The sequence below is a fragment of the Drosophila pseudoobscura genome, chromosome 2 (assembly GCF_009870125.1).
Source record: "Drosophila pseudoobscura strain MV-25-SWS-2005 chromosome 2, UCI_Dpse_MV25, whole genome shotgun sequence".
Taxonomy (NCBI): domain Eukaryota; kingdom Metazoa; phylum Arthropoda; class Insecta; order Diptera; family Drosophilidae; genus Drosophila; species Drosophila pseudoobscura.
In genome coordinates, this window is record NC_046679.1 from 13,294,132 (window position 1) to 13,319,805 (window position 25,674).

General features: G+C 42.1%; 2 protein-coding genes and 1 long non-coding RNA gene across 3 annotated transcripts in view; 2 read left to right on the forward strand and 1 right to left on the reverse strand.

Annotated features, from left to right (window-relative positions):
* Positions 1–25,674, reverse strand: part of Pli (E3 ubiquitin-protein ligase pellino) — a 38,806-nt gene that overhangs the window by 6,847 nt on the left and 6,285 nt on the right. The gene's annotated exons all lie outside the window — the stretch shown is intronic.
* Positions 4,605–6,279, forward strand: LOC6897264 (uncharacterized). Its single transcript, XM_002137389.3, has 2 exons — positions 4,605–4,666; positions 5,288–6,279. Exon 2 carries the CDS (start codon positions 5,382–5,384, stop codon positions 6,090–6,092), a length of 711 nt encoding a protein of 236 aa, XP_002137425.2. The 5' UTR covers positions 4,605–4,666; positions 5,288–5,381; the 3' UTR covers positions 6,093–6,279.
* Positions 10,376–11,337, forward strand: LOC117183402 (uncharacterized). Its single transcript, XR_004468558.1, has 2 exons — positions 10,376–10,856; positions 10,934–11,337. It is a non-coding gene; the product is annotated as an uncharacterized lncRNA (long non-coding RNA).

The window sequence follows — 25,674 nt, forward strand, 5'->3', positions numbered from 1 at the left end:
CTTCGATCTCTTTTGATGCTATATTTTATTACAGAATTCTTCTGACATTTTCTTCTCTCTTTTTTTTTGGCGCATCATAAACTTATTTACAGCAATCTAATAAAGCAGCCTGGCGCCGGTTTACGCCCACTCCCAGATACACACACACACACACACACACATAGGGAAATAGGGAGAGGGTGGCCTGCTTTGGGGTTGCATTGATTTTTGCTCGTTGCATTTAAACTTGCTCCCCTTTTATTTTATGTGTGCTTGCCCCCCATGATGGGGGGTCTCTGCGCGTTGACTGACGTTGAAAAGGTGCCACCGAGAGGGCGAGGGGGTGGAGCCGGGGGGCTGCCACGGCACTTGATATTCTGCAGCGCAGACAGAAATTGCAGCACACAGAAAGGGGGGTGGGCGAAAGGGGGGGCGGTGGGGGCAGACGCTGAACGCGTGCAAGTGCAAAAGGCAAATGTTTCTCATTCTCTCTCCCTCCCTCTCTATCTATCTCTCTCTCTCCCCGTTTGTCTGTCTGTTTTGCATGTCTCTTTCGTAGGCTTCAAATTAGCGCTGCAACTTGGTTTTAGACACGTCTACAGGCATGAACGGACTTGCACGAGTTGGTGTACAGTTACTGTCCCTAAGGATAAATTGAGAGAGAGGGAGGGAGAGAGAGAGAGAGAGAGGGAGCGCTTTCTTAGCTTTTACTCCCTGCAAACTTTTGAAACAGTTAGAGACAGAGAGAGGCAGCTTTTTGTGTTCTGTTCTTCGCCCTAAACACGTTCCCATAAGTGAAAGGACACATTCGATGCGAGTTAATTCGAACAAAGAGGTTTTTTCACGAGTGTTTCAGTTTGCTTAATGATGAAAACCCCAACAGGAATGTTTATTTCATGAAAATTACTACTTTCATAGAAGAAATATGCAGAAAAGGTTACAATTTTGTTCAAAATTATGTAAAAATCGGAGCTTTGCATGAATTTAAATAGAAACGAGGGGGAACGTTGTGAGTTGCTGCGGACACCGCAACTCTACGGTTATACCCGATACTAAGTCAGTATGGCTCTCCTCCGGCAGACGCCGCTAATATAAAACGACACGACAAAGAGTGCGTGCGAGAGAGACAGAAAATCAGTCTGAGCGTGACGTCGGGCGCTGCGTAGCCAATGCAAATTGATTTGTTCCTTTTGGCTACAAAAATTATCTGATCTGATCCAGATTCAGCAATCTGATAGATATGGTCATTATCTATGATTCTGCGTTTTTAGTTTTCTCAAATCTGCAATATTGTGGATGCAACAGATTTTCGTCCTTTGTGGGGGCGGAAGGGGGTGGGGCGAAATTTTGAGATATACGTTTTATAGTGACATCTAACAGGAGTGCGGATACTAAATTTGGTTGCTCTAGCTTTAATAGTCTCTGAGATTTGTGAATATCCCCAGATTTGCATCCTTTGCGGGGGCGGAAGGGGGTGTGGCGAAATTTTGAAACAAACTCGTCTCGGTCCGATATATTAGGAGTGTGGATACCAAATTTGGTTGCTCTAGCTTTTATAGTCTCTGAGATCTAGGCGCTAATGTTTTACTCTAAGGAAAGCCGCCTATGCTACGTGTGTGTTAGAGAGAGACAGGGCGAGAAAAAATGAAATTGTATTCTTGATGCTGGCTATAATAATAATACGATCCAATTCAGATTCTGCAGTCTAAAAGATATGGTCATTCTCTACGATTCTGCGTTTTTGGTTTTCTCGTATCTTTAAAATTGTGGATGCCACAGATTTTCGCCCTTTGTGGGGGCGTAAGTGGGCGGGGCAAAGTTTTGAAATATTTTTGTAGCAGTGACATATCACAGAAGTCTGGATCCAAAACATCGTTGCTCTAGCTCTTATAGTCTTTGAGCATTAGGCGCTGAAGGGGACGGACAGACGGACAGACGGACGGACGGACAGACAGACAGGGCTCAATCGACTCGGCTATTGATGCTGATCAAGAATATATATACTTTATAGGGTCGGAAACGATTCCTTCTGGACGTTACACACATCCACTTTTACCACAAATCTAATATACCCCAATACTCATTTTGAGTATCGGGTATAAATACTCCAATATTATAGGAAAACCTGACTGCTAAGCCACACTGGGGGAAGAGAAGCCTCTTATTGGCCTGTTGCCCACCAACAGGTGTGTGTGTGTGCCGACATAGCGTTGGTTAACACTCAGCAGCCCCGCACACTGTTGACCCAACAGATATACATCTTGTGGCAACAACAACAAAAGGACCACCCACTCGACAGGCAGGCAGGCAGGCAGGCAGGCAGCAAAAAACTGGGTTAAATTGATTAAGTCTGTGTTGTGTCTCTTGCTATTCATAAAAATAATAATAATATTAATAACGATGACGATGACGATGATGACGATGATGGAAGCGGGGGGTCGTTTGTCATTTGACTGCTGTCGGAATTAAATTTAATTAACAAATGAAGACGATTGTAACTCAATCGGAATTGGAGTAAATATTTACACAATATGCGTGTCGGGTATGGCAGAATTTCCACACTTCTGCCCTCATATTACACAATTAAAGAGTCCCGACCGTTCCCCCCTATGGGAATTCATTAACAAATCCCATAAATCTCGATTACGGAAAATATCGGAGCTTCAAATAACATTTCGAGAGGGCTCCCCCTCTCTCCCTCTCTCTCATTCGCGTGACTGTTTCCACATGCAATCAGCTGTTGTTGGGTCTCCTTCCACCATCCAAGAATTTATTGATTTTCAGCGACTACTTATTTGCATACATTTCAATTTGGAAAACTAACCCAAGCACCGCCGAACCGAGTACGCGGGTCCGTCGTCATGCAAACAGCCAAAAACCCAACTAAAACTAAAAAAAGAAAACCAGCAAAAAAAAAAAGAGGAAAATGCGCGATACATGTTAGGCCACAAAAAGATACACAGATAAATGGAGTTACCACACACAAGCGAACACAGAGAGCAGTGATACTGTGGCAGATACGGCAAGAGGTATCCATGAGATACGATATCTACATATGCCCGGGTTCGGCATTGGCTTTTTTGTTGCCCACCCTGTAAAGAGGGTATTAATGGCAAGCGAAAAGCAGGAGCGAAACGAGTTCTTGTGCACTGCGATTATTTTTTTTAATGAAGAATTTAATTTGTTTTTGAATATAAAATATTATCACACATACAATTATGTACGTATATTGAATGAGGCTCATCTACAGACATTCTATAGGGACACGGGTTTTCATGGATCGAAAAAGTGTCAAAAAAAGTTTATTTAAAGTTTTTCGGCTCTACAAAAAGATGAAAGGAGATTTAAAACAGCCAGATGAAGAAGGAGAGAAGACACTTGACAGCTGATGCTTTAAACAGCTGATAATAACATTTGTGCGCTTAACAGCACCCAGTTATGCTTTTTTCGGAACGGCAACTAAGCGGCACCTTAATTCGAAGTCGAAAAACATTCCCCAACTGGAATTATTTTTCCTGTATAAGTCGCTCTTAAAGTAGCTCTAAAATAGCAATAAACTGAAATTGTTGCATTGCTTACACTTAAATTGAATACTAAAGCCACAACCCAAATATCTTTTTATTTATTTATCGAAACATTCCTCCTTCTGAAACAAAGGAAACAAGTTCCCAGTCAAGGCTAACCCTCTCTCAATGTCCTCTTATTGCTCTCAAAGTAGTCGCTCCCTCCGTTAGACGGTATCAAAGCTTCGACAACGAAATCTCCTTCTCTTTTCTACCTCCTCTGCCCCATGTACGTGTATGTGTTCCGTCTGGTTCTGGTCTAACTGTGGCGCGTCGGCTCTTCGGGTTTTGTTCTGCTTTTTCGTGGCTGTCTGCTGTTTAGGGAAATCAATTTCTATATATGTGTGCGTGTGTTTGTTTTTGTGTGAGTGAAGGCTGTGCGGACATTGTCATTACAGTGGAAAAGCGTAAAACAGTATTTCCATTATATTGGGTCCGTCGTCCCCCCGTCCATTCTCTCCATGGCCTTTCCATTGCATGACAATGGGTCGGTCTCGCATACCATCGATTTTCCTTCTTCTCTGCGGCCGACAGGCCCCACAAAATCGCATTACAATAAATTTTCCAGCAAAACGCAAAGGGCAAACCAACATTTCCCTTGATTGCATGCTAAAAACTGCACCCAGGACTCGGACAAGGGTATAGAAGGGACTCTGAAATCAGGGCAGGTGTACACACAGGTTGCCCCCCTCTCCCTTCCTCCCCTACCCGACTCTGACCATGGGTTCTTTTTGTTCTCTTCTGCTGGCCGGCCCCATGTGGAGGGTTTAATGTCACGAGGTCGCAGCTTATGCAAATTAATTTGATTATCAGGGTGCAGATGCATAACATTCATTTCATTAGCCTATCCCTAGCCTCCCACCTGCCCCTCTCCAGCCCTCTCTTTAGAGGCTTTTAGCATTTCATTGCACATCTAATTGAGAGGGCAACAGAGGGCGAAAGGAAATGCGTTAGGGCTAAAAAGGCAACAAGCACTTGGGATACAAAATAAATACCAGAAAAGTGCTGGCATATAATTTCTATGTGAGAAACAGGTTCATGTTGTTTTCTGTCATTGAAAACTCGATTTAGAAAGTACTAACAGTGAAAGGAAAATTATTTATACGATCCCGAATCATCGAATGGTGAGTAAATGAAAGAAAACCTTTGGGCACCCTCCTGCCCATTAGGCAAGGTGGTGTATTCCCGCCACGCGCTCTCTTTTCACAGCAGCACAAAGGAGCGAACAGTATAGAAAACAAAACAAAATTTCCTCTATACTCGTATATCCATCTCTCGCTCTCGCATCAAGCCTTGGCGTCAGTAGACCCGAAAGAGAGAGAGAATACACCACCTAGCCCAATTTCATCAAGCTCCTGGCTGCTCCTCTCTTCTAGCATTTCGTTTCGCAGTGCAGGTCGCTTGTGTTGTCTCTCGCTCTACAGAGCTTTGCATCTCTCATGAAATACGGAACTGCAATAATAAGATGCGAAACGCATGTTCCTTCCTCCTGTCTTCCGATCGTATCGGCGAAACGGAACAACTTCGCGAGCTTTGCTCCTCTTCGTCTATTGCTCTCTCGGCAACAACAAACACAAATGCAGGCGCAGAGGAGTTGCCTTTTTGTTGCTGTTGGAAAACGGGACTGATTCCTCTTCGTTTCATTTCAGAAGCACAATATCGCTCTCGGCAACAACAAAAATCTAATTTACGACAGACAAGACATCAAACATCATTGGAAAATAATTCACTTTATTTGCCTACAGCACTACTAAACTTCGCATAACAATTTGTCGGCTTCCAAAAAGTTGTTCAATCAAAATTTCGTAAATTCCGTAAATCCAAAAATCGGTTTCAATCATGGTTTCGTATTTGGTGATGTTTTTCACGGCCTGCCTGCACATCGGGCTTCAGACCAACATCTTCGTGAACATCGATCAGCCGATCGCGGTGCCGGGGAACTTGTGCGCCAGCTTCATGATGTACTGCGGCTTTCTGTACTTCCTGCAGGACATGGTGCTGCTGCCGCAGCACTACAAGCGTCGCATGTTCTGGCCGATGAGCTTCTTGATCGAGCTGACGCTGAGCATTGCCCTGATGGAGGTGCTGCTGCTGTTCCTTTGGGCCCGCATCGAGCAGCTCATCTGTCTGTGGGTGAAGGCGGCGCTTTGCTACTACGGCAGTTTGGATGAAGCGGACTACGACAATCACGAGACGACCATTGTGGGAGTCCTGGTCTCACTCATAGCGGCGCTCTTCTGGATGAGTGCCATTATGGCCACGGAGGAGTCCGATGAGGAGCAGATGGAGCTAAGGGATTTAGAGCAGAAGCAGAAGGATCTAAAGAAACAGCAAGATCAATCGCTGAAGGAGAAGCAGAATCAATCGCTGAAGGAGAAGCAGAATCAATCGCTGAAGGAGAAGCAGAATCAATCGCTTAAGGAGCTGCAGGATCAATCCCCAAAGGAGCAGATAGATCAGGAAGAATTCGAGCAGCTGGAGGAGAGCCTCTTAGCGCCTTTAAACTATGTAATCCTTGCCGATGGGGAGCCCCTGTCCTCGGAAACCTAAAGGGACAATACAAAAGAAGACTAGCTGACAAAAAACAAAAAACACCCGGCGATGAATATTCACCTCCTAGAAAACCCCGAAATTCCATAATTTTTTCAACTAAAATGCAAGGCAGAAAAATAGTTCTTGGCTTACATAATGCAAAAAACCATTCAAATATTGAAATTTAATACAATTATCGAACAACTTCAAGCGCCTTTCAGATTCGGAATAGTTAGGGATTGAGATAAATTCTGCGGGGAAGTTGGGGAATTTTTTTCGTGGGTTTGTCTGGTATCTTCCTCTCTTTATCAGTGCTTACCCAACAATTTACAGCATTTAAAAATAGTATGCCACGGTTGAACTTTTTCCGATTCCAAGTTCTCTGCGGCAAAAGCCGCTTCTTCTTTTGCTCCACTTTTACAGGGAGGCCTCCACACACCCTCTTGGTTTTGGTTGTGGGCCACAGAGATACATAGATGGTTCCACACTATATTTATAACTTGTGTAAATCTTTCCAGTTTGTCTGTCAACAGCAGGAGTGGAGAGAGAGGGAGAGGGATAGGGAGAGAGGAGGTGTCTCCGCTTGGATTTATTTACATGCGACAACAACAGCGGAAAATAGATTTCAAGCAGTACAAAAAAGGGACAGCATACACAGGGCAAAGGGGTGGGGGGTTCTCCCTCCCCACAACCATTTCCACTTCCATTTTACTATTTTATGTGTAGAATTTGAAATTCGAGCCGAAGAGAGAGCGGAGTTTCGCTCTCCACCTGTCAAAAATGCAATGGCAGATTGAACAGTAAACAAGAGAGCAAGCAGAACAATGCAAAAACATGCCAAACACTGCAAGAGAGGGGGCGAGCAGAGACAAAGAGCATGGGCGAAAGGGACAGACGATATGGCTTTTTGTTTTTGCAAATATACTGCAGGTGCTCAAGAGCAGGGCAGCCGAAAGAGAGGGATGAGAGCAGGGCAGCCGAAAGAGAGGGAGGAGAGCAGGGCAGCCGAGGGCGAGGGAGAGCAGGGCAGCCGAGCGAGCGGCTTCAGGGGGTCGGGGGTGCTCTGCTCTGCAGAGCAGGTGTTTCGTTGCCATATTTTATGTTTAAATTTGCGGTTTTCTGAGGTCTTGCTTTGCCCTGCCCTGCCCTGCCCTGTCCTGCCCCGGCGACGGCTCTCACGCCGAAACATGAGCATTGCCCATGGAACATGCTCGTTTCCATTCGCATTTCCCATTCATATTCTTTAGATGTTTGCCTCTGTATCTGTATCTGTATCTGCCATACAGCTGTTTGCATTTCAAGAATGGAACTCTCATTGAGACAACTTCAAAAAAATACGAAAAAAAAAATAAAAGCAAAAACTCGTTATGGCCAGAAGACGACGAACAACAATATTGAAGAGCATAAAAAGTAGAGAATCAGCAAAAGGCAACAGAATATACTCATATACATATACATACATACATATATGTATGTACAACCAAAAGATACAACCTAAAGTGCTTGTATCTATCGGATACTGTTAAACTGTTGCAACCGCGACAGGGTCAAAGAGTTGAATGGGTCTTTTGGGGCGGGGTCTTAACTGTTTTTGTTGTTGTTGTTGCTGGTCGCTTGTTAGCGTCAAGTCACTAATTCCATTTATGCAAATCCCCCCTCCTCCCCCCCCCCCCCGCGCTGCTGCCCTGTCAATTTCTTAACAACTTTTCTTTAAACAAAACTCTTTCTCTGTCTTTCTGTGTCTCTGCGTCTCTTTCTCTTTCGGTTTGTTACATAATCAGCAGAAATTTCGGTTTTTTGGAGCCCAAGACCCGAACAATGGCTTTTTTTTTGGGTTGTCTGCTGCTGCCCTCGATCTTGCCCCTCTTTGTGCCCCAGCTTCTGCCTCTGGTTCATGCAGCGGCACGTTTCGTACAATTTTTTGTTGTCTTTTGTCTGCTGGGGGTTCCTTTCTTCCCAGCTGCTCTTTTGGCAAACAAATTTGCACTGCTCACAGGGACAAACAAACAAAATAAAAACTAACTTGAATTAAACAAACAAACAAACAGAAAGCCGTAGCAACAGCGAAATACATAGTTTACTTAACAAATCAAAACAAAAACAATAAAACAAGAACAACCGTCTGCTCTCAGTTGCTCTTGAACACGTTTTTTTTTTATTTCCAAAAATCCCTAAAAGAAAAATTCTAAGCATACCGAAATAAGCAGAGGTTTTGTCTTCAGGGAGTTCCAATTTTGCGAAATCTTGCATAGGACACTCTTCTTCCTAAAGAAAGTAACGATCCAGATCCTGTGTACAGGACCACAAAAAGCTCGTTGCTCGCTAGAATCAATGCTGCTCGAAAGCCAGGTGTTCAAAGAGCCCAAAGTCAGGTACTGACGTTCTGGCTTAACTAATGATCCAATGGAAAAGTTTTCCTGCAATCAAATATATCTGAATATATTATTTCCTATGAGTCTGTACTTTCTGTTTCCTGCATTTCATAGTCTCAAAAGCCACCTATTTTCGCGACTTTTTGTCTTATTTTAAGCCTTTTCGAACCATTTTTCATTCTCATATTTTTTTCATATTTAGATAATTTTGCAGTTTTTAAATTTCGTAGATCAAATACTACATCATAGAACTATTACTTTTATTTTAGAATTTTATTACTTATTTATTCATTGTAATTTATTAATTTTTTTAATTTATTTATTTTTTTTTATATTTATTAATTATAATAAATTTGTTGTTTGCTATTACTTTTGGAACAGCTTATAAAACAGTCACAGGAAAAAATTATGATGATTTAAAAAAAAATAAAAATAAATAAAAAAAATGTAAAAGAAAGTAACAATAATAATAATAGAAAAATTAAAAAAAAATTTAAAAATGCGTGTTATCAAGGTTGAAGAATTTGGAGTGGTAAATTTATTTTAGAATGGCAATTGAAAGACTTAATAAACACAAATAATTATTGGGTCATAATCATAAAGTCCAGTATTTAGAATTATTATTATTATGAATCTCAAGAGAAAATTTGATGGCTTTTCGCTTTATTAAACTTAATGTTCAACTAGTTTCAGTCGAAGATAGATTTTTGTTTCCAAATTACTTGGAAACATTCCATTAGTAGATACTCTACTCTACATTATCCGCCTACCACTTTGATGTTCTCCCTGTTGGATTCTTCCTTAATGTTAGCCTACATTATGTTCCATGTTTATGGATTTTACTGCAACGCCTGACAGTTTTTTTTGTGTGGCTAAAAATAAAGCCACGAGGAGCCCAAAATGGAGAGAGAGAGAGAGAGCGAGAGAGAGAGAAGCAACCCATTTCCGTGCTAATAGTTTCGCTTTTCATTTGTCGAGTGTTTTTTTGTTTGTTTTCTTTCTATTTCCAGAGCCCGCTTTCCACCAGCCAACGATGAATGTGTCTGGGGTTTGGTTTCCATTTTGGGCCTGGATTTTGCGCTGGTTTTGGCCTTTGTCTGGGAGTCAGAACGGTGCTAATAAGCCACAACCTGAAATGTGCTCATCAACGACTGCAGGCCGTCTGCTGTCGGTTAATGATGGCAGGAATATGCTAATTTCCCATCTCTAATTTCCCATTTCCATGACGAACAGTCAGCCAAGTGCTGGGCACGACTTCGTTCCATCTTTCCATCTACATACATATGTATGTACATATCTATTCTGTCCCCTGGTGCCTCTCTATTTATACGTGATTAAGAAATTAATGACCAGCTTTGGCGGCAAAAAGGGAGGAGGAAACGCAGGAAGGAGTCCCTCTCTCTCTCTCATTCTCTCTCTCTCGCATGAAATTAAATTTCCCTCTCTCATGCCGCCATCCCATGGATTGCAATTAATTCCGGAATTGTTTCTTGCCTTCTGGCGTCTGGGGGCCGTGCGACAAAAAAAAAATATACTGCCATCGACTTATGCAAGAAAGAGTGCAAAAAATATATGTATCAACATGATGTCATGTCATGGGTTAAGACGCTTACGAATGGGCCTCCTCTGACTCTTTGGTCGGTTCAAAAGATAACACAAATTTTGGGCAGAGATAAGAGCAAGTTTTTAAACTCCACAAATGTTGTTTGCGCTGACAAAATCTTTAATTAGTTTATGAGTCGCTGGTGCTTCTGGTTGCCGTTTGATCGCGTTTATTGAGCCCCTCCTCCACCCGCCATGCAGAGATCCATACGCGTAGCCATTGTGAAAGTTGATTCACCCGCAAATATTCTCTCTCTCTCTCTGACTAATTCATTTGTTGGTATTCCCCACAAATACTCAGCATTTCCATAAACCAATTTCAAGTGATTTTCTAGTCAGAAAAAGCAGCAGCCCCCGTCCGTAGGTTGTTAAACTCATTAGTACTCAAAGAGAGAGGAGCACAAATCAACCGAAAAAAAACACACACAAACACTAGAAAGGTTTAAACTAGCCGATACCCAGTAAAACGTTCTTCCCTAGAAATTTCTTCCCCAAAAGGGAGGAATTTAACATCAAAGACTAAAAACAAATAATTTATAAATATTAAAAACATGTAAATCCAAAGATTTAATCGTTTTTGCCTGCTGCTAATCTTTTTCTGCTTGTGCATGCCCTTTGCTGCCATGCTTTTGCGGTTTGTGCTTTTGCATACCGTTGTTCTTGCTGCACTCGTGTGTTGCTGAGAGAGAGAGAGTGCATACTGAGAGAGAGGCTCGCTCAGAGAGTGGATCGTAAGAGCGAGGCAATGCAAGCTGCCAGCGAACGTACGCCCTGGGTGCGAGGGAGAGGAAAAAGGAATTGCGATACGGTAAACAGAATATTTTACAGCATGAACCAAAAGCAAACCAAATTTGCAGCTATTTTTCGGCTGCCCGATGGGTGTAGGAGGTGCTGCCTGTCTCTCTCTCTTTCTAGTTCTGCCCAAAACTGGCAAAAGAGCGCTTAATTATGCGCCCCTCCAAAGACCCTCTAAAAAACAAAAAAAAACCACAAGCGTCTAATGAGCAAACGGAAATTGAAACTTTTTTGGCGCTGTTTAAATAAACATTCAACCCACAAAGTGACATAATTTGGCCAAATGAGCGAAAAGAAAACCCAACCGTCGGCGAGGAAAAGAAACTCTATACAGTTGCAGGTGCCACAGCTGCGGAGGAGAAAGAAAAGCAAAGGCAAAAGCAAACGCGGCTAAAGAAAATAACGAACAACAAAAAAAATTGTCGACACAGAGATGCGTGACTAAAATCGTTATGACATAATATACATACGTACTAAAGCGCGTTAAATAAATAAAAAAAAAAAAAAACGAGTCAACGCGGATTTTATAACAATAAATAATGAAACGACAAAGCACGTTGTCTTACCCCACAAAGCCCCCGTGGAATTATGGGGGGAAAACAGACCGAAAAACCCAACTAGAACTGCGGGGGGAAAATCGTTTCAATTTACGATAGAGATGAGGAGAGAGAACTTCAGTTAATTGGCGGGATAGAAGGGAGGGGGGGTGAACCATTATCAGGGCCTGCAACATGGCAGTGATCGACAGACTATTGACCCATATACGACGGGAACGAGTACGATGGGGATCCAATCAGCCCCCCCCCCCCCCCCCTTCCATTTGTAGATCAATCATTAGTACGTTGAATACTTTTATATACCCTTACTTTTCTGGCATTACAAATTAGCGGCAACTACTGATAAGGCACATCATAATCCCCTCTCTAAACGAAGGCTAGACAGGCCAGAGCCACAAATGAGGTTAACAGAGGTAAAGGCTAGTTGTTCGATAAGAAAACTAATATTGTGCTGATTTTTAACTGATAGGAAACAGGATATAGACCGATGTTTTGTACTTTATTAGTTTTCTTTATCGATGGGATACGGCAAGTATCAAATGTCGTCCCAGAACCCACCCGAATCTTGTACAATTCTCAGATATTCCAGTGTATTAGTGGGTTCGGTTTTCTATAAATAGTTCTCTTTTATTCCACTCATTCTTATGGCTTTTTCTTTCCATTGCATTGCTGCTGCTTCTGCTTCTATTTCTTTCCTTTCGTTTTCCGTCTGTGTGTGTGTGTGTGTGTGTGTGGCGGTGGTTATTTTTGGTCTTTTATCGTTTTCATTGTTTTTCCATTCCGTGCACCGAAGCATGCTTGCATCCCATCGAACCAACCATCCATCCATTCGATTAAATGGAAACGAATCGAAACCATTCCAATTGGAACCCTACAAAGAAGGGAATGTCTCTATTTTTGGCAGCACTCGGAAGATTTATGATCAAACGTCTGCTGTCTGCTGTCAATTCTGTTTGGATCCCAGATACAGCTACAGCTACAGCTACAGCTTCAGTGAGCCACGTTTACACGGCTTTAATTGCCCGGCCAGCAGAGAGGAACAGAACCGGCAACACGGCACGACAGGAAATGCTCGGTTCGGGCGGTTCAAAATTGGTTTTTATTTTTTTTCTGTTCTGTGGCTGTGGCTGCTGCCTGTTGGCTGTTGCTGGGGGCTGCTGCTCCCCGCCCAATGACTGACCGTGGTTTCGAGAACTGGCAATGGCCGGGACCGGGGCCGGGAGAGGGGCCGGGGCAATGGCCATAATCAAGCCAATTTAATAATATGTTACGCTGCACACAATTTCACCTGCAAGCGGACAGGCAACCAGTCCATGGGGCTGGCTGTTCTCCACAAAAGGAGAGGCACAAAAAACAAAGAGAAAAGCCCCAACAGGGTTGGGGCAGAGCCTCACCTCAGATGCTGCCCGCCAGAAACAAAAAAAATATATATATTGCAATTTGATTAAAATATACAGCAAATGTTAATGTTTTTATTCCGAGTATGGAGTGGTCGATACTGGATTTTATTTGGTAGGATCTACAAAGAAAACTTGTTCTGCGGGGGTTTTACAGTCCAGTTATGCTTCCTATAGCTCTTATAGTCCTGCAGTTCCCATAGATCATTCCCTCAGACAGACATAATCCCATAGAGCTCCACTTTGTTGTTGGAAGAGCAACTGGCACTATAATTATGATCGTTTGTGTGCGAAGCGTGGTGCGTAAGGAGGTAACAAGAAGATTAAGAATGAGAACAGCCCGAAACAGACAACAAAAGAAGGCAACAACGCAAAAGTGAGAGCGAGTGGGAAGATGCAGAGGTATGGAAGGCAGACGAACGGCTAGGGCAGAGGAGTGGGGGATCAATCAAATTTTTGGCCATTCTCTGTACGTGACACACCCGTGGGGAAAACGTGGCAAGGGGCGGGAGGAGCACGTCAAAGAGAATATTTTGTTGCGCATTAGAAAAAAAAGTCTTTTGCCAGCGACTTGCATAAACCTGAAAAAAAAAACTCCCTTAGCCACAAAGCAACAACAAGCAGCAAACAGCAGCTGCCACAAAGGGCACGACGATGTTGCTTGGCTGTCCTTGTTGTTGCGGCAATTTTGCACGTAATTCGTCACGTTGCAAAAAAAAAAAAAGAAGAAAAATATTGCTGTTTTTGTTGTTGATTATGCATTGAAAATTTTCCAGCCAAAAGCAACAATCTCCCCACCAGCGCAATGCTTGTCAGGCAGCACACTCGCTCAAGCATGCAAGAGAGAAAGGTGGAGGGGGGAGAGTAGGAGAGTAGTAGAGTGGCGAGTGAAAGAGCCGCAGCTGGATGGCCAGAGGGGAGAGCAAGATAAGGAGTTCGAACAGTGGTAATGGCAGGGCAAGAGGAAAGACTAAGCTCTAAGTCTCACTCTCTCTCTCTCCCCCGCGATGGTTTTGAGTCACGCATACATCGCGCACAAAACAGCAGCTTGTGCGAAAAGGAAACTACAAGGCGCTCTCTTTTCGGTAGAGCAAACTTTGTTCTTCTCTCTCTCTCGCTCCCATCAAGCCTGGCGTCAAAGCGCTCGCTGCTGAGCCAGATCACTATGGCTTGAGAGAGAGAGAGAGATAGCTTTTTGATGAGCTGCAGTGAGATAGTGAAAATGGCAGGAAGGGAGTTGAAGAGTGTATTTTTTGATTGCCGAAAGCCGACAAACGTTCACCGATTCGTGCGCCAATTAATGCATAAATTGAAATGAAGCCATAAAACAGTATTTGCTGCCCACGCTCCATCCTTATGGATCGTTGACATTTTGCATTACATTCGGTTTGACATTTGCCCGCAAACCCCAATCGATACGGTGGCAGGGGGAGGGGGGGATAAATCCAAGTGTGTATCCAAATCAAGGCGTCTGTCTATAATGGAATTATGTCAATCAACTGGCGGCAGGCAGGCAGGCAGTCAGATGTCAAAGGTCACAGACCAAAAAGCAAACACAAAATCCGAAAACGTGCAGTTTTGGGTCAGACACGGCATGACCTCCAATTCCAGTGAATCGAAGGAGGCGCAAGGGAGAAGGAAACATGGTGAAAGTGTGTGTGTGTGTGAGTGTGTGTGTATTGATTGGCCTGCAGCATGTCCCGTTACATGGAATGGGTGTCATTACGATAATATCGGAAGCATAGCCGGACTTTAATATCGATAGTTGGAGAAATCAAATCAATTATTTTGTGATTGCCCGATCGATTGAGAGAGGAAGTCCGCAAATCGCTGCAAAGAAAGAGACCTTTCAATGTTTCTGTTTTGGAATGTGTGTGAATCATGGAATACACGAATATTCCCTTCCAACGAATTAGGGCATATGCAAATGCTCAGTGTTTTATTTATTAACAAGAACTGGAGATCGGACCGTTGTACAAGTCATTAATTAGAATCCATAGCCAAAAAGGTAGCAATTTCTGAAAATTCCACATGAAAACATTCCCCGGGATATCTGAGAAATATGCGTGATGCGAATGTGTGTGTGTATATACGTTTATTTGAATACCAAGCTCCACTGCTCCACACCCACAGCCCCCCCCGCCACATGCAAGTACTGGCACAACATTTGTTGCCAGGCCAACAACTGTGCCGATTATGTCACCCGTGGTGGCTGTATGGGTTAAAGAACAGGTCTCCCCCACAGCCCCACAGCCCCACAGCCCCTCCCTTTTGCTTGTGCATCCCGCATCCCGCATCCCGCATCTTGCCATCATTATGTGGTCTCTGGGGTCTCTCTGGGCTTCTTAGGCAGCCCCATGGCCAGCCACATGACAACGGACTCGGCTGTTACCGGCTGAGTGGCTTATTTCTGTATTTCTGTATTTCTGTACAGCATGTTGCAACGATCTAGAGATTCTTGTTGCCCATACGAGCTGAAAATCTGTGGGAATGCAAGGCTGTGGAATGTCTGATGGAATTCCTATTAGCCTGAGACACTCTGTAGTTTCAGCATCCCCAAAAACATATATCCTATGGAGTTTCCACTGTAATTTACATATTAAAGTCCCGAAACCCTAAGTGACACGTTGAGAAATGGGCTTTCGGAGCTGTCAGGACCGTTAATCGTGAAATTCTGTGGCTTAATGGAGACCCCCATACCCTGCCATCCAGATCTCGAGATCCATAACCGAAATGCAAATGTCAAAGGTCCCAAGAACCACTCTAAGCCACAGTACAACAATTTAATTGTTCTCTTTTTTGCCAACCAATGGGGCGGGGTTTTTCCTGCTCAATTTTTGATGGGCCGACCCGACCACGACCCCATTTTTCGGGTGAGATGGATGCCCTTGTTACAGGGAGTACATATGTATGCTTTTTTGTTGTTATTTTAATTTTGCTAATGCAAGAACCGTTCGTTTGTCTGAGTTCCGTTCTAGTTTCCAGGAGGGGGGGGGAGTTTCCGACTCCAAAGTGATTTACGAAATGCCAAGAATTTGTCGATTCGATTACGTTGAGTGAGTGAGTGCCCAATGTGCTCAGAGGTTATTCATTACAGAGTGGTTCGTCGTATGGTTGCTAACGGTGCTGCTTGAAAGGAAGAAGCAGAACGAAAGACTGCTTCTTCGAAGCTTGGAATACCCTAAAAGAATTGAGGGAAGTCCAAAAACCCTCTTTAGAGGCCAGCAATCAGGCACACGACATGTCTCGAGCTTTCTCTTTCGCACTCATCGCTTGTGCGTCTCGAGTCGAGCGTCTTGTGGGTACGATTTGAGCAAAGACTGTGGGCATCATTTAATATAACTGAAGTATAAACTAATATATATAATTTACTGATCATTAATCGATAATTATCTTAAATTTATTCTTTTAAATAATCGAATTATCGATCAATTCTAAAAAGTTAACCAAAACCTCCCCAGTCTTCGGCTTGAATTCGAATTTTGAGCACTCTCATCCCTTCTCCTACGATTCATTGGTAAGAGTTTATAGATATTGTAGATCTATATAAAAAAGTCCGCTATTTCCTTTAGATTTACACCTTTTATATGGGTTCTTTAAGCCCCCCTTCCCAGTGTTCGTAAACCTCTTTTAAAAGTCATAAACACCCACCACTCAAGGGTATACTCATCGTACTGGTACTTGTAAGAAATACATTAGTAAAATTTACCATGGCGCACTTTCAATTTTAGTTTTTTTTTTTCCCCCTCCCCCTTCCAACGCTCCACTGGCGTACCGTTTCTTTTGTTTACTTTTAGCTTGAAACAATTTGGAACGGATATTGACGCAAAACTTTTGTTGCCCCCCAACACACGGACACGCACACACACACACGGACACGCACACCCACAGGCCTAGCCAAGTACTTGTACAAATATGTATACTAAAATAAGTACGAGCATGTGTGCTGCATGGAGGAGCCATAAAATCTAGTTGGGTTTTCCTGTTTCACGATTTTCTTATCGACGGAAGTGTCCGCCCAAAAGTGGATCGGATAACCTTCGCACATTTCAGACATATGTATGTTGTATCTTTTGTTGGGTACTGGTAAAGGTGATTCCCCCTAACTATGATCTAATAATGGTGGTATTCTATAAAGAGAAGACGTAAAAGTTCTTAACTTTTCCAATCGATAACTCATTTATCATTTTGTTTGTCTAATAATAAAGTTAATTCCCACAACGTAGTATTCGTAAATTATCATGACAGACACCCGCGAAAACCGGCCATCTATGCGGCTCGTTATCGTGCCACTCCTTATGCCACATACGATATATACGGTACAGTACTCCACATATGTATGTATCCCCCCCCTACCAACCATTACGGTTCACAAATCGATTTAACGCGCACGCACACACATCGGGAGATCGGGAGACAAATCAAAACAGAACCGCAAATACTACACAATGCAATTCCACGATCCCACATCACCCTGCCCCCCCCCCAGACATACAATATCTTGATATTTGTTCAATGAATTCTCAAATCGCCAAAGCGTGCAGATAATTTGGTGTTTAATTGCAACAACACGAAAAGAGGGTTCGAAGACATTGATACCCCTTGAAGATCAATCATTTGCTGATGGCTTCCAATTTGAGAAAAATCATAATACTCGACGCCCCTAGGGTACTAAGGGAAAAAAAAATCAATTTCTCATGGATATTTAATGCAAATGCTATGGGCAGGCCACACACACACGCACACCCAATGACACTCTTATACACCGTCCCCTTCCCACTCGTATACGACTGAATGCAAGCACAGACACGACAAGTAGCCAGCGGCAGCAGCGGCAGAAGCAGCAGCAGCAGCTTCGGCAGAGCCAGAGCAAGAGCGAGAGAGAGCAGTCAACAGATAGAAACAAAAACCGCAAATTGCGTTGACAAGTGCAGTGCACACACACACATGCACACACCTTGATGATAGCCTGGGGGATTTATGGATACAGATCTCTCTAGAGGAGCACGCCATGTGGGGGGTGGCGAGTGCGGGGGGGTAGGGTCCATGTCAACAACACTCGCCCGACAGCGTCGCCGTTGACTTCGTCAATAATCAGACGCTGAACCCGAAAGACGCAGTGCAGACACGAGGAGTCGGTCTCAAGGCGACAATGACAGACAGAGACGGACAGACAGCAGGACAGAGAGCAGCAGCAGAGAGTCGCTCGCTGGAATACTCTTTCACTGCGGAAAGCTCATCAGCAGAGGCCAGGCAGAATGCTCAATCTGCTCAAATCTGTGCGTGGGAAAGAGCATCAAAAGGTTGCAGTTTCCTTTTTTCATTACGTTTGACTATTGCGTCGAGCGTTTTATATTTTCTTTGAGTTTTTACTCTCTTTTTTTTTACTCCTTTTTTCGCATTGTTTGCTGCGACAATTGCAATTGCAATTGCCATAATCAGTGCAAAGGCAGACGCCGCCAACAGAGACGAGACAAAGGCCAAGGGGGGGGCTGCGCTGCGGCTGCTGCTCACTTTCACATAAAGATAGAAATGAACAGAGAGAGAGGGAGAGGGAGGTGGAGAGAGAGAGGGGTAGCCAGTAAAGTTGTTGAAGGTGGAAAAAGCTGGTCAGCGACATTGCCTCATCGATCATTTGGTATTGTTGGGGCCCGACTCCGAACCAGTTTTACTTCCATCTATGACGCATGCAACAGCAGCCACCATCGAGTTTTCCTTTTCTTTTTTTTTTCTTTTACGATGATTTAATCGGTTTGGGTTTCATGGTGCAAGACAATCCCCTCGGATCTTTCCGATTCATTTGAAAAAGAAATAACAGATTCGGAGTCAGAGTTTTTGCATACCCTTGAAGCAATATCCCTCTCCCTCTCTCTCTCTCTCTCTCTCTTATCGGTCTTTATTTATTGCATGTGTAAAGCGATTTCTATATAGTATTGTTCTGGCAATTATAAATGTCTTTAATGGTTTTCCATCACGCAAATAATGGAGTTTTCTTTGTATTGATAAGAATGATTCGAATGAATACCATGAAAATCCCGGGTCTGCTATTTATACGATTACTTCTATTATTTCTATTTTACAGAATCTTGAGCCGGGAATCTATACCCGAGAGGGACCTTCGTACCCATCTTTAAAAATAATTCAACACAGAAATTTTGTAATATTCAACCTTTTTTGGCACTTTAATCGAATGATTTTGATGTTCGATAATTATCGATAACTTATCATTTAATATAAATGAAGTATCAGTTGTCAATTCAATCGTTTAGCGATAACCGTTAATTTTATATAAAGGTCATTAATCGATAATTTTCTACAATTTATTCCTTTTCATAATCGAACTATCGATAATTTCTTAAAACTACCCCAAAACTCCCCAGTCTTCGGTTTGATTTCGAATTTTGTTCCAGGCTCAAAATCTCCAATAAAAATGCAAAAAAAAAACACTTTCTTCCTTTCTCTTACGATCCATCGTTTACTTTTTTATAGTTAACAGCTTTTAAACACTAAAACACACAGCCACAACAATAGTTGATTAAATTTTTGCTTGTTTTTATGTGCTTTGGTTTTTTTATTTTAAAAGCATTTTCATGTTTTAATCACTGATCTGCCCCAACCATTTGTTAGTTAATTGCGGCAATTTGAGCAATTTCATGGATGTTTTACTCGCTTTTTTTCTTTGCTCGAAAAATATACTTCAATATACTGGTAATTGCTGGCAGAGCAGGGAGGGGAGAGGAGAGGAGGGGAGTGCAAGTGCAAGTGCAAATGAAGCTCTATTAAAAGGTGATTCACTTGTGAGGTCATCCCGAAAGCAGGTGCCACAGAATCCCACAGAAATCCCAGCCCCGAACCGGCTATGATCCGAAAACAATCATAATAAGGCCATAAATCCAGGCTAATCTTATCAGGCCTAAGCAAAAATCCCTCGTTGATCCCAAAATAATCCACTCCCAGGTACATCATGGGGTAGGACCTACGATAACCTTGTTTTTGCCAAAGACAATACCGGGGATTATCCGACATTCGATAGGCATTCAGATATGGCAGGATTCCTAAGCATATCTTTGAAATTTAATAGTTTTTCAGAGAAACTGGCAGATAATCTAGATAGTATTTCCATCTATATCTTTATTTCTTTTCGAATACTTCGTGAAAAAGTTCTTCAATCTCTGGGTTGAGGCACACGCGTTCAAAGTCACGACCGCATTTGAATATTGTATTTCCCTCCCCCTCCCACTCCCCCTCCCCCTCACCGCCCTTTGCTTATCAGCAGAGATGGAATTGTTATTCCGTGCTCTGCCCGCGTCTTTCATCTTGGCGTTGGTTCTGTTTCTGTTTCTATTTCTGCTTCTGGGAGCCAAGAGTCAAGACATTGCAGATAACAAAAATTACCATTGCAATATGTGGCGCACCTCTTATGCCACCCTCACAGGCACACGTCCCACGTAGGCGTACAGTGCGGTACAAAATTACATATTAGTATGTCAGTATTTCAAATATGGCACTCAAATCATGATTCAAACATCTTTAAGATTCCTCAACCTTGTAGATTCATTGTTAAATAAGAAATATTATTTGTAGAGAAAAATTTTAAATAATATTATAAACATAATAATAATAATATGCATTATATATGTATGTACATATGTACATACATAAAAAAGAACAAATAAATATTTAAAATAAAAATAACAATACAAAAGAAAAATAATAAAATATTAATAATAATACAAAATAATAATAAAAAAAAATAATAAAAATAATATTAATAAAAAAAAATTAATAATTTTTGAGAATAACTCATAATAATAATAATAATATTTTTTACTAACGCTGAATCTATCGTGCAACACCTTTTTTGTTCCAGGAAAACCCACCTTCTTAATTTAACTATTGATAAATCTCTATAATATTTAATGTAAATAATATGCCCCTCCTAATTCTTTGACCTCGATTACACGCATTTTTATTTTATTTTTTTAAATCATCCTAATTTTTCCTGTGACTGTTGTAAAAGTTGATCCAAAAGTAACAGCAAACAACAAATTGTATTATTATTTTATAGTCAAATAAAAAGCCTCTACTATTTAAAAAAAACGAGGTGGAACGTTGTGAGTTGCTGCGGACACCGCAACTCTACAGTTATACCCGATACTAAGTCAGTATGGCTCTCCTCCGGCAGACGCCGCTAATATTAAACGACACGACAAAGAGTGCGTGCGAGAGAGACAGGAAATCAGGCTGAGCGTGACGTCGGGCGCTGCGTAGCCAATGAAAATTGATTTGTTCCTGTTGGCTATAAAAATGATCTGATCTGATCCAGATTCAGCAATCTCATAGATATGGTCATTATCTATGATTCTGCGTTTCTAGTTTTCTCAAATCTGCAATATTGTGGATGCAACAGATTTTCGTCCTTTGTGGGGGCGGATGGGGGTGGGGCGAAATTCTGAGATATACGTTTTATAGTGACATCTTAAAGGAGTGTGTGTACCAAATTTGGTTACTCTAGCCTTAATAGTCTCTGAGATTTGTGGTTGCCTCAGATTTTCGTCCCTTGCGGGGGCGGAAGGGGGTGTGGCGAAATTTGGACAGGAAACGGTCAAGGTCCGATATCACAGGAGTGTGGATACCAAATTTGGTTGTTCTGGCTTTTATAGGTTCTGAGATCCTTGAACTCATATTTTGCAATTGGCAAAACCGACCATGAAACCTGTGTGTTAGAGTGAGACAGAGCGAGAAAGAGTGAAATTGTTTTCGTGATTCTGGCTGTAATAATTATACGATCTGGTTCAGATTTTGCACTCTAGAAGATATAGTCATCTTCTACGATTCTGCGTTTTTAGTTTTCTTGTATCGTCAAAATTGTGGATGCCACAGATTTTCGCCCTTTGTGGGGGCGGAAGTGGGCGGGGCAAAGTTTTGAAATATTTTTGGAGCAGTGACATATCACAGAAGTCTGGATCCAAAACATCGTTGCTCTAGCTCTTATAGTCTTTGAGCATTAGGCGCTGAAGGGGACGGACAGACGGACAGACGGACAGACGGACGGACGGACAGACGGACAGACGGACGGACGGACAGACGGACAGACAGACATGGCTCAATCGACTCGGCTATTGATGCTGATCAAGAATATATATACTTTATAGGGTCGGAAACGATTCCTTCTGGACGTTACACACATCCACTTTTACCACAAATCTAATATACCCCAATACTCATTTTGAGTATCGGGTATAAAAAGCCTCGATGGTAATCATTTTTATCATAATTTAAAATTTGTTAACAAGACACATACTTTGGCAACGCACTGCACTATCCATAAGATATATTTTCTGGCATCTACAGAAATGCATATTCAAATATTTACCATTTTGCAAAACAAGAAGAAGACAGATGAAAGCAAATACTAAATAATTTGTGTAAAATGTAATCATTTTCAGAGAGACAGAACCATTCAGAAACAGATACAGATACAGCTAACGTTTCCCTCAAATCAATACCATAATTATGCAAATAAATAATAGACGTAATGACACCTAGGGTGCCACTTCCTCTGGAGCAGGCTTGAGGAGGGGGGGGAGGGTGGAGCATAAACTGCAAAGTAAACTATTGGCTGGAAAAGTGGGTCAACAGCAAAACCACAACAATAACACCCAATAAATGCCACACAGCGAATTGTGTGCCAAGAATGTATCTGTATCTGTATCTGTATCTGTACATGTGTGTATCTCTGTGTGTGCAGTTTGAAATTGCAGTTACAAATCAAAGTACCGGCAGACCCAACCCATAGAAAACCAAAATGCATGGCATGGCATGGCATGGCAGGCGCGCCTTCATCGTCATCGTCATCAACATCATAGAAATCGTAATCATTGCCGTAGTTTGTTCATCAATTTTCGCGTTTCAAATGCGAAAATTACGCGAAAAGCTATGCGAATTTCCACACAGCGAGAGAGAGAGAGAGAGACGGGAGGGGGAGGTGGAGACAGGGAGAGCCATGGAGAGCCATGGAGACAGGAACATGGTCTATTAACACTCCAACTAATGCAATTACGCGCCAACAAACGTGGAAATTATGCAAGTAAACAGTTTAATTGGGTCACCGAAAATGAGGGCAAAACTGTGGGCGCGGGGGGGGCTGAGGTAATCGTGGAACGCTCCCGTCCCCAAAGTTAATCGCGCCTCCGAGCGACGAGAACAGAGCTGGCTCTGGGACAGGGAATACGAATGGATAGTGCGGTTTGCACTGAAGGGAGGGGAGTGGAGGAGCTACAACTGCCAGCACTTTTGTTCCCATTTTGGGGTCTTGTGAAAAAACATCATTTAAAATTTAAGGACTCAAGCATTGAATCATTTTAAAGACTAAACGATGGTAAAGAACTATTTACAGCTGTATGTCGATCAACTAATGATTAAACTATTTAAACTACATTTAAAGCCCACGTTTGCCAGAGATGGCCATTCCTCTGGCTGCTTTCGTCTCCTCTCTTCTTGCATTTGGTTGGTATTTAACCTTAAGCGCAGTCTTATTGATATTCGATCGCTCTACCCATGATGAAATCATACCAGGTGGTCCGCCACCACAATGCGCTCTCTTTGCGGGTCTTATTTTACGCTCAGCACAACTGAGAGCGCTTTGACGTCATGTTTAATGAGCGAGAGAGAGAAGAACAAAGTTTTCTGTTGTACTGAGCAAAATAAGACCCTTAAAGAGAGCGCTCTGTGGTTGCGGGCCACCTTGTTTGTTCTCTCTCTCATTAAACATGGCCTCAAAGCGCTCTCAGTTGTGCTGAGCGTAAAATAAGACCCAAAAAGGGAATTTGTGGGCTACCTTGCATAATTTCATCATGAGATGGACATTCTTCTGGCTGCTCTGCTCTCCTCTCTTCTTGCATTTCGTTGGGTCATATTTTACCTTAAGCGCAGTCTTGTTGATACTATATCGCTCTACCGAGCTGTGCTTCTCTCACGCAACAAGCCATTCTATTGCTCTCTTTCTCTCTCTGCAATTCCTTCTATCGCTCGCATATGCGACCGCACGACCCGATCTCTCCTCGTCATTTCACGAGCTTTGCTCCTATCACGCGAATATGGGCATGCGCTCGCAGCTTCTGCACTATTTTGCTCTCTCGGCAACAACAACAATTCTGCGCCCACAATCGACCGAGTCTTCGTGTCCGAATGCACTACGACGATAGCCTCTTTCTAGCTCTCTCTCTCTCTCTCAGCAACATGACGGCAGGGAATATCCAACGGGACTGCGTACTCTTCTGCGTAGTTGTTCTTGTCTTTATTTTAATCCCTCTCTTCCTAGTTGTATACATTTTGACCTGACGACTACACATACTAAAGTAAAGATTCAAATCTACAAATCATCTCCGGCTTATTCTTCAATCAAGAACCCCAAGAGAGCTCCTAAAATTCCCATGACAATGCCATAAATATGTGCATTTCCAAATTAATTATAGTTTTCTTAGCTTTTGTGGGAAATTGCGCTGTGATTTAACACCAAAACAATAACATTTTCATAAGCAGAATTTAGTGCGAGTTCAACTTTTGGAAAATGCAACAGCAAAAGGCACTGCCACAGAATAATCGTAACTGTTAATGGGACAACGCCTAAGCTGGGCGATAACAAGGCTAACAAGCCGCTCTCTACCACCACACTCCCAACGTCTCCAAACCACTCCAACGTACAGCCCACGCGATTTACCAACTACTTTTAACGAGTGCCATAACATACATATTTATACTCGTATTTATAGAGCCAACAATAAGCAAAGGAATTTCCCATTTCTGGTCTTTGTGATCTCTGCAATTTCTGTCTGTGTTGTGTGGGAAATCAATTGTTGTACAAAAAAAATAGCATAAAAGCGGCGTCCCCCAGACCCAAAGTTGAGATAGAGATGATGATGGTGGAGTGGTAATTATTTCAAATGAGTTCACAAAACCACATTGAAAAACAACGAAAATAAACAAGAAAGAAAGATTAAATAGAGCTAAATATACCCTGGCAGATCGTTTAAGGCTATATTTAAACGATTTTCTAGATGTGAACTGGTTTTCATAGGGATTTCTTATACAAGGAATCTATTTAATCGCAAGATTAGAAGGTAATTTTCTGTTTTCTCAATGAAACGTTCCTATAATACGATAATATATAATATAATATATATATTCGTATATAAATTCGTATATACTATAATATATATACGATATAGTAGTCAAATTCTGATCATATATGAAAGTTCTTGAGGGTCCTGGCTTGTGATAGGCATATGTATCTTCATATCCGGCAAAATCAAACTCCCAGCAGATGGATCTTAATTTTTTTTTTTTTTTAATATTTTTTTGTATTTTTTATTATAAAATAATATCATTGATCAAAATTATGTTTTTTGCTGTTACTGTTAGAGTAAGTTACTCTAACAGTCGCAGAAAAAATTACGATGATGTTAAAAAAAAAAATAAAAATTTAAAAACATAAGAAAAAAAGGAACAATAAAAAAATGCGTATCATCAAGGTCGAAGAATTTGGAAGGGGATATTATTTGGTACAATTATCTGCTCTTCCGCACTTAAAAATCGCCATACCCTCCTTTAGGGTATTGAAAAAGTTTCAAAACAAATACCATTCCACCTCCAGGTCGCTGTCAAAGTCAAGTGGTGCCCCTGCAGTGGGGGCGGCGATGGGGGGGGCGGGCAGTGAAAACAGTTTCCAAGATTCAAAAAGTTTTTAAGCAAAAAACTTACCTGCAAAAAAAATGAGAAAAAATGTGGTAAGAAAATTTATTGAAGTAAAGTTTTTTTTTTTGGGTGGTTTTCCAGGAACAAAGAGGGAGAGGGACAGGGAGGGCGAGGCATCAGT

Excerpts from the sequence above, each read along its gene's own strand:
- LOC6897264 (XM_002137389.3), top strand. The coding sequence starts at position 5,382 with ATGGTTTCGTATTTGGTGATGTTTTTCACGGCCTGCCTGCACATCGGG.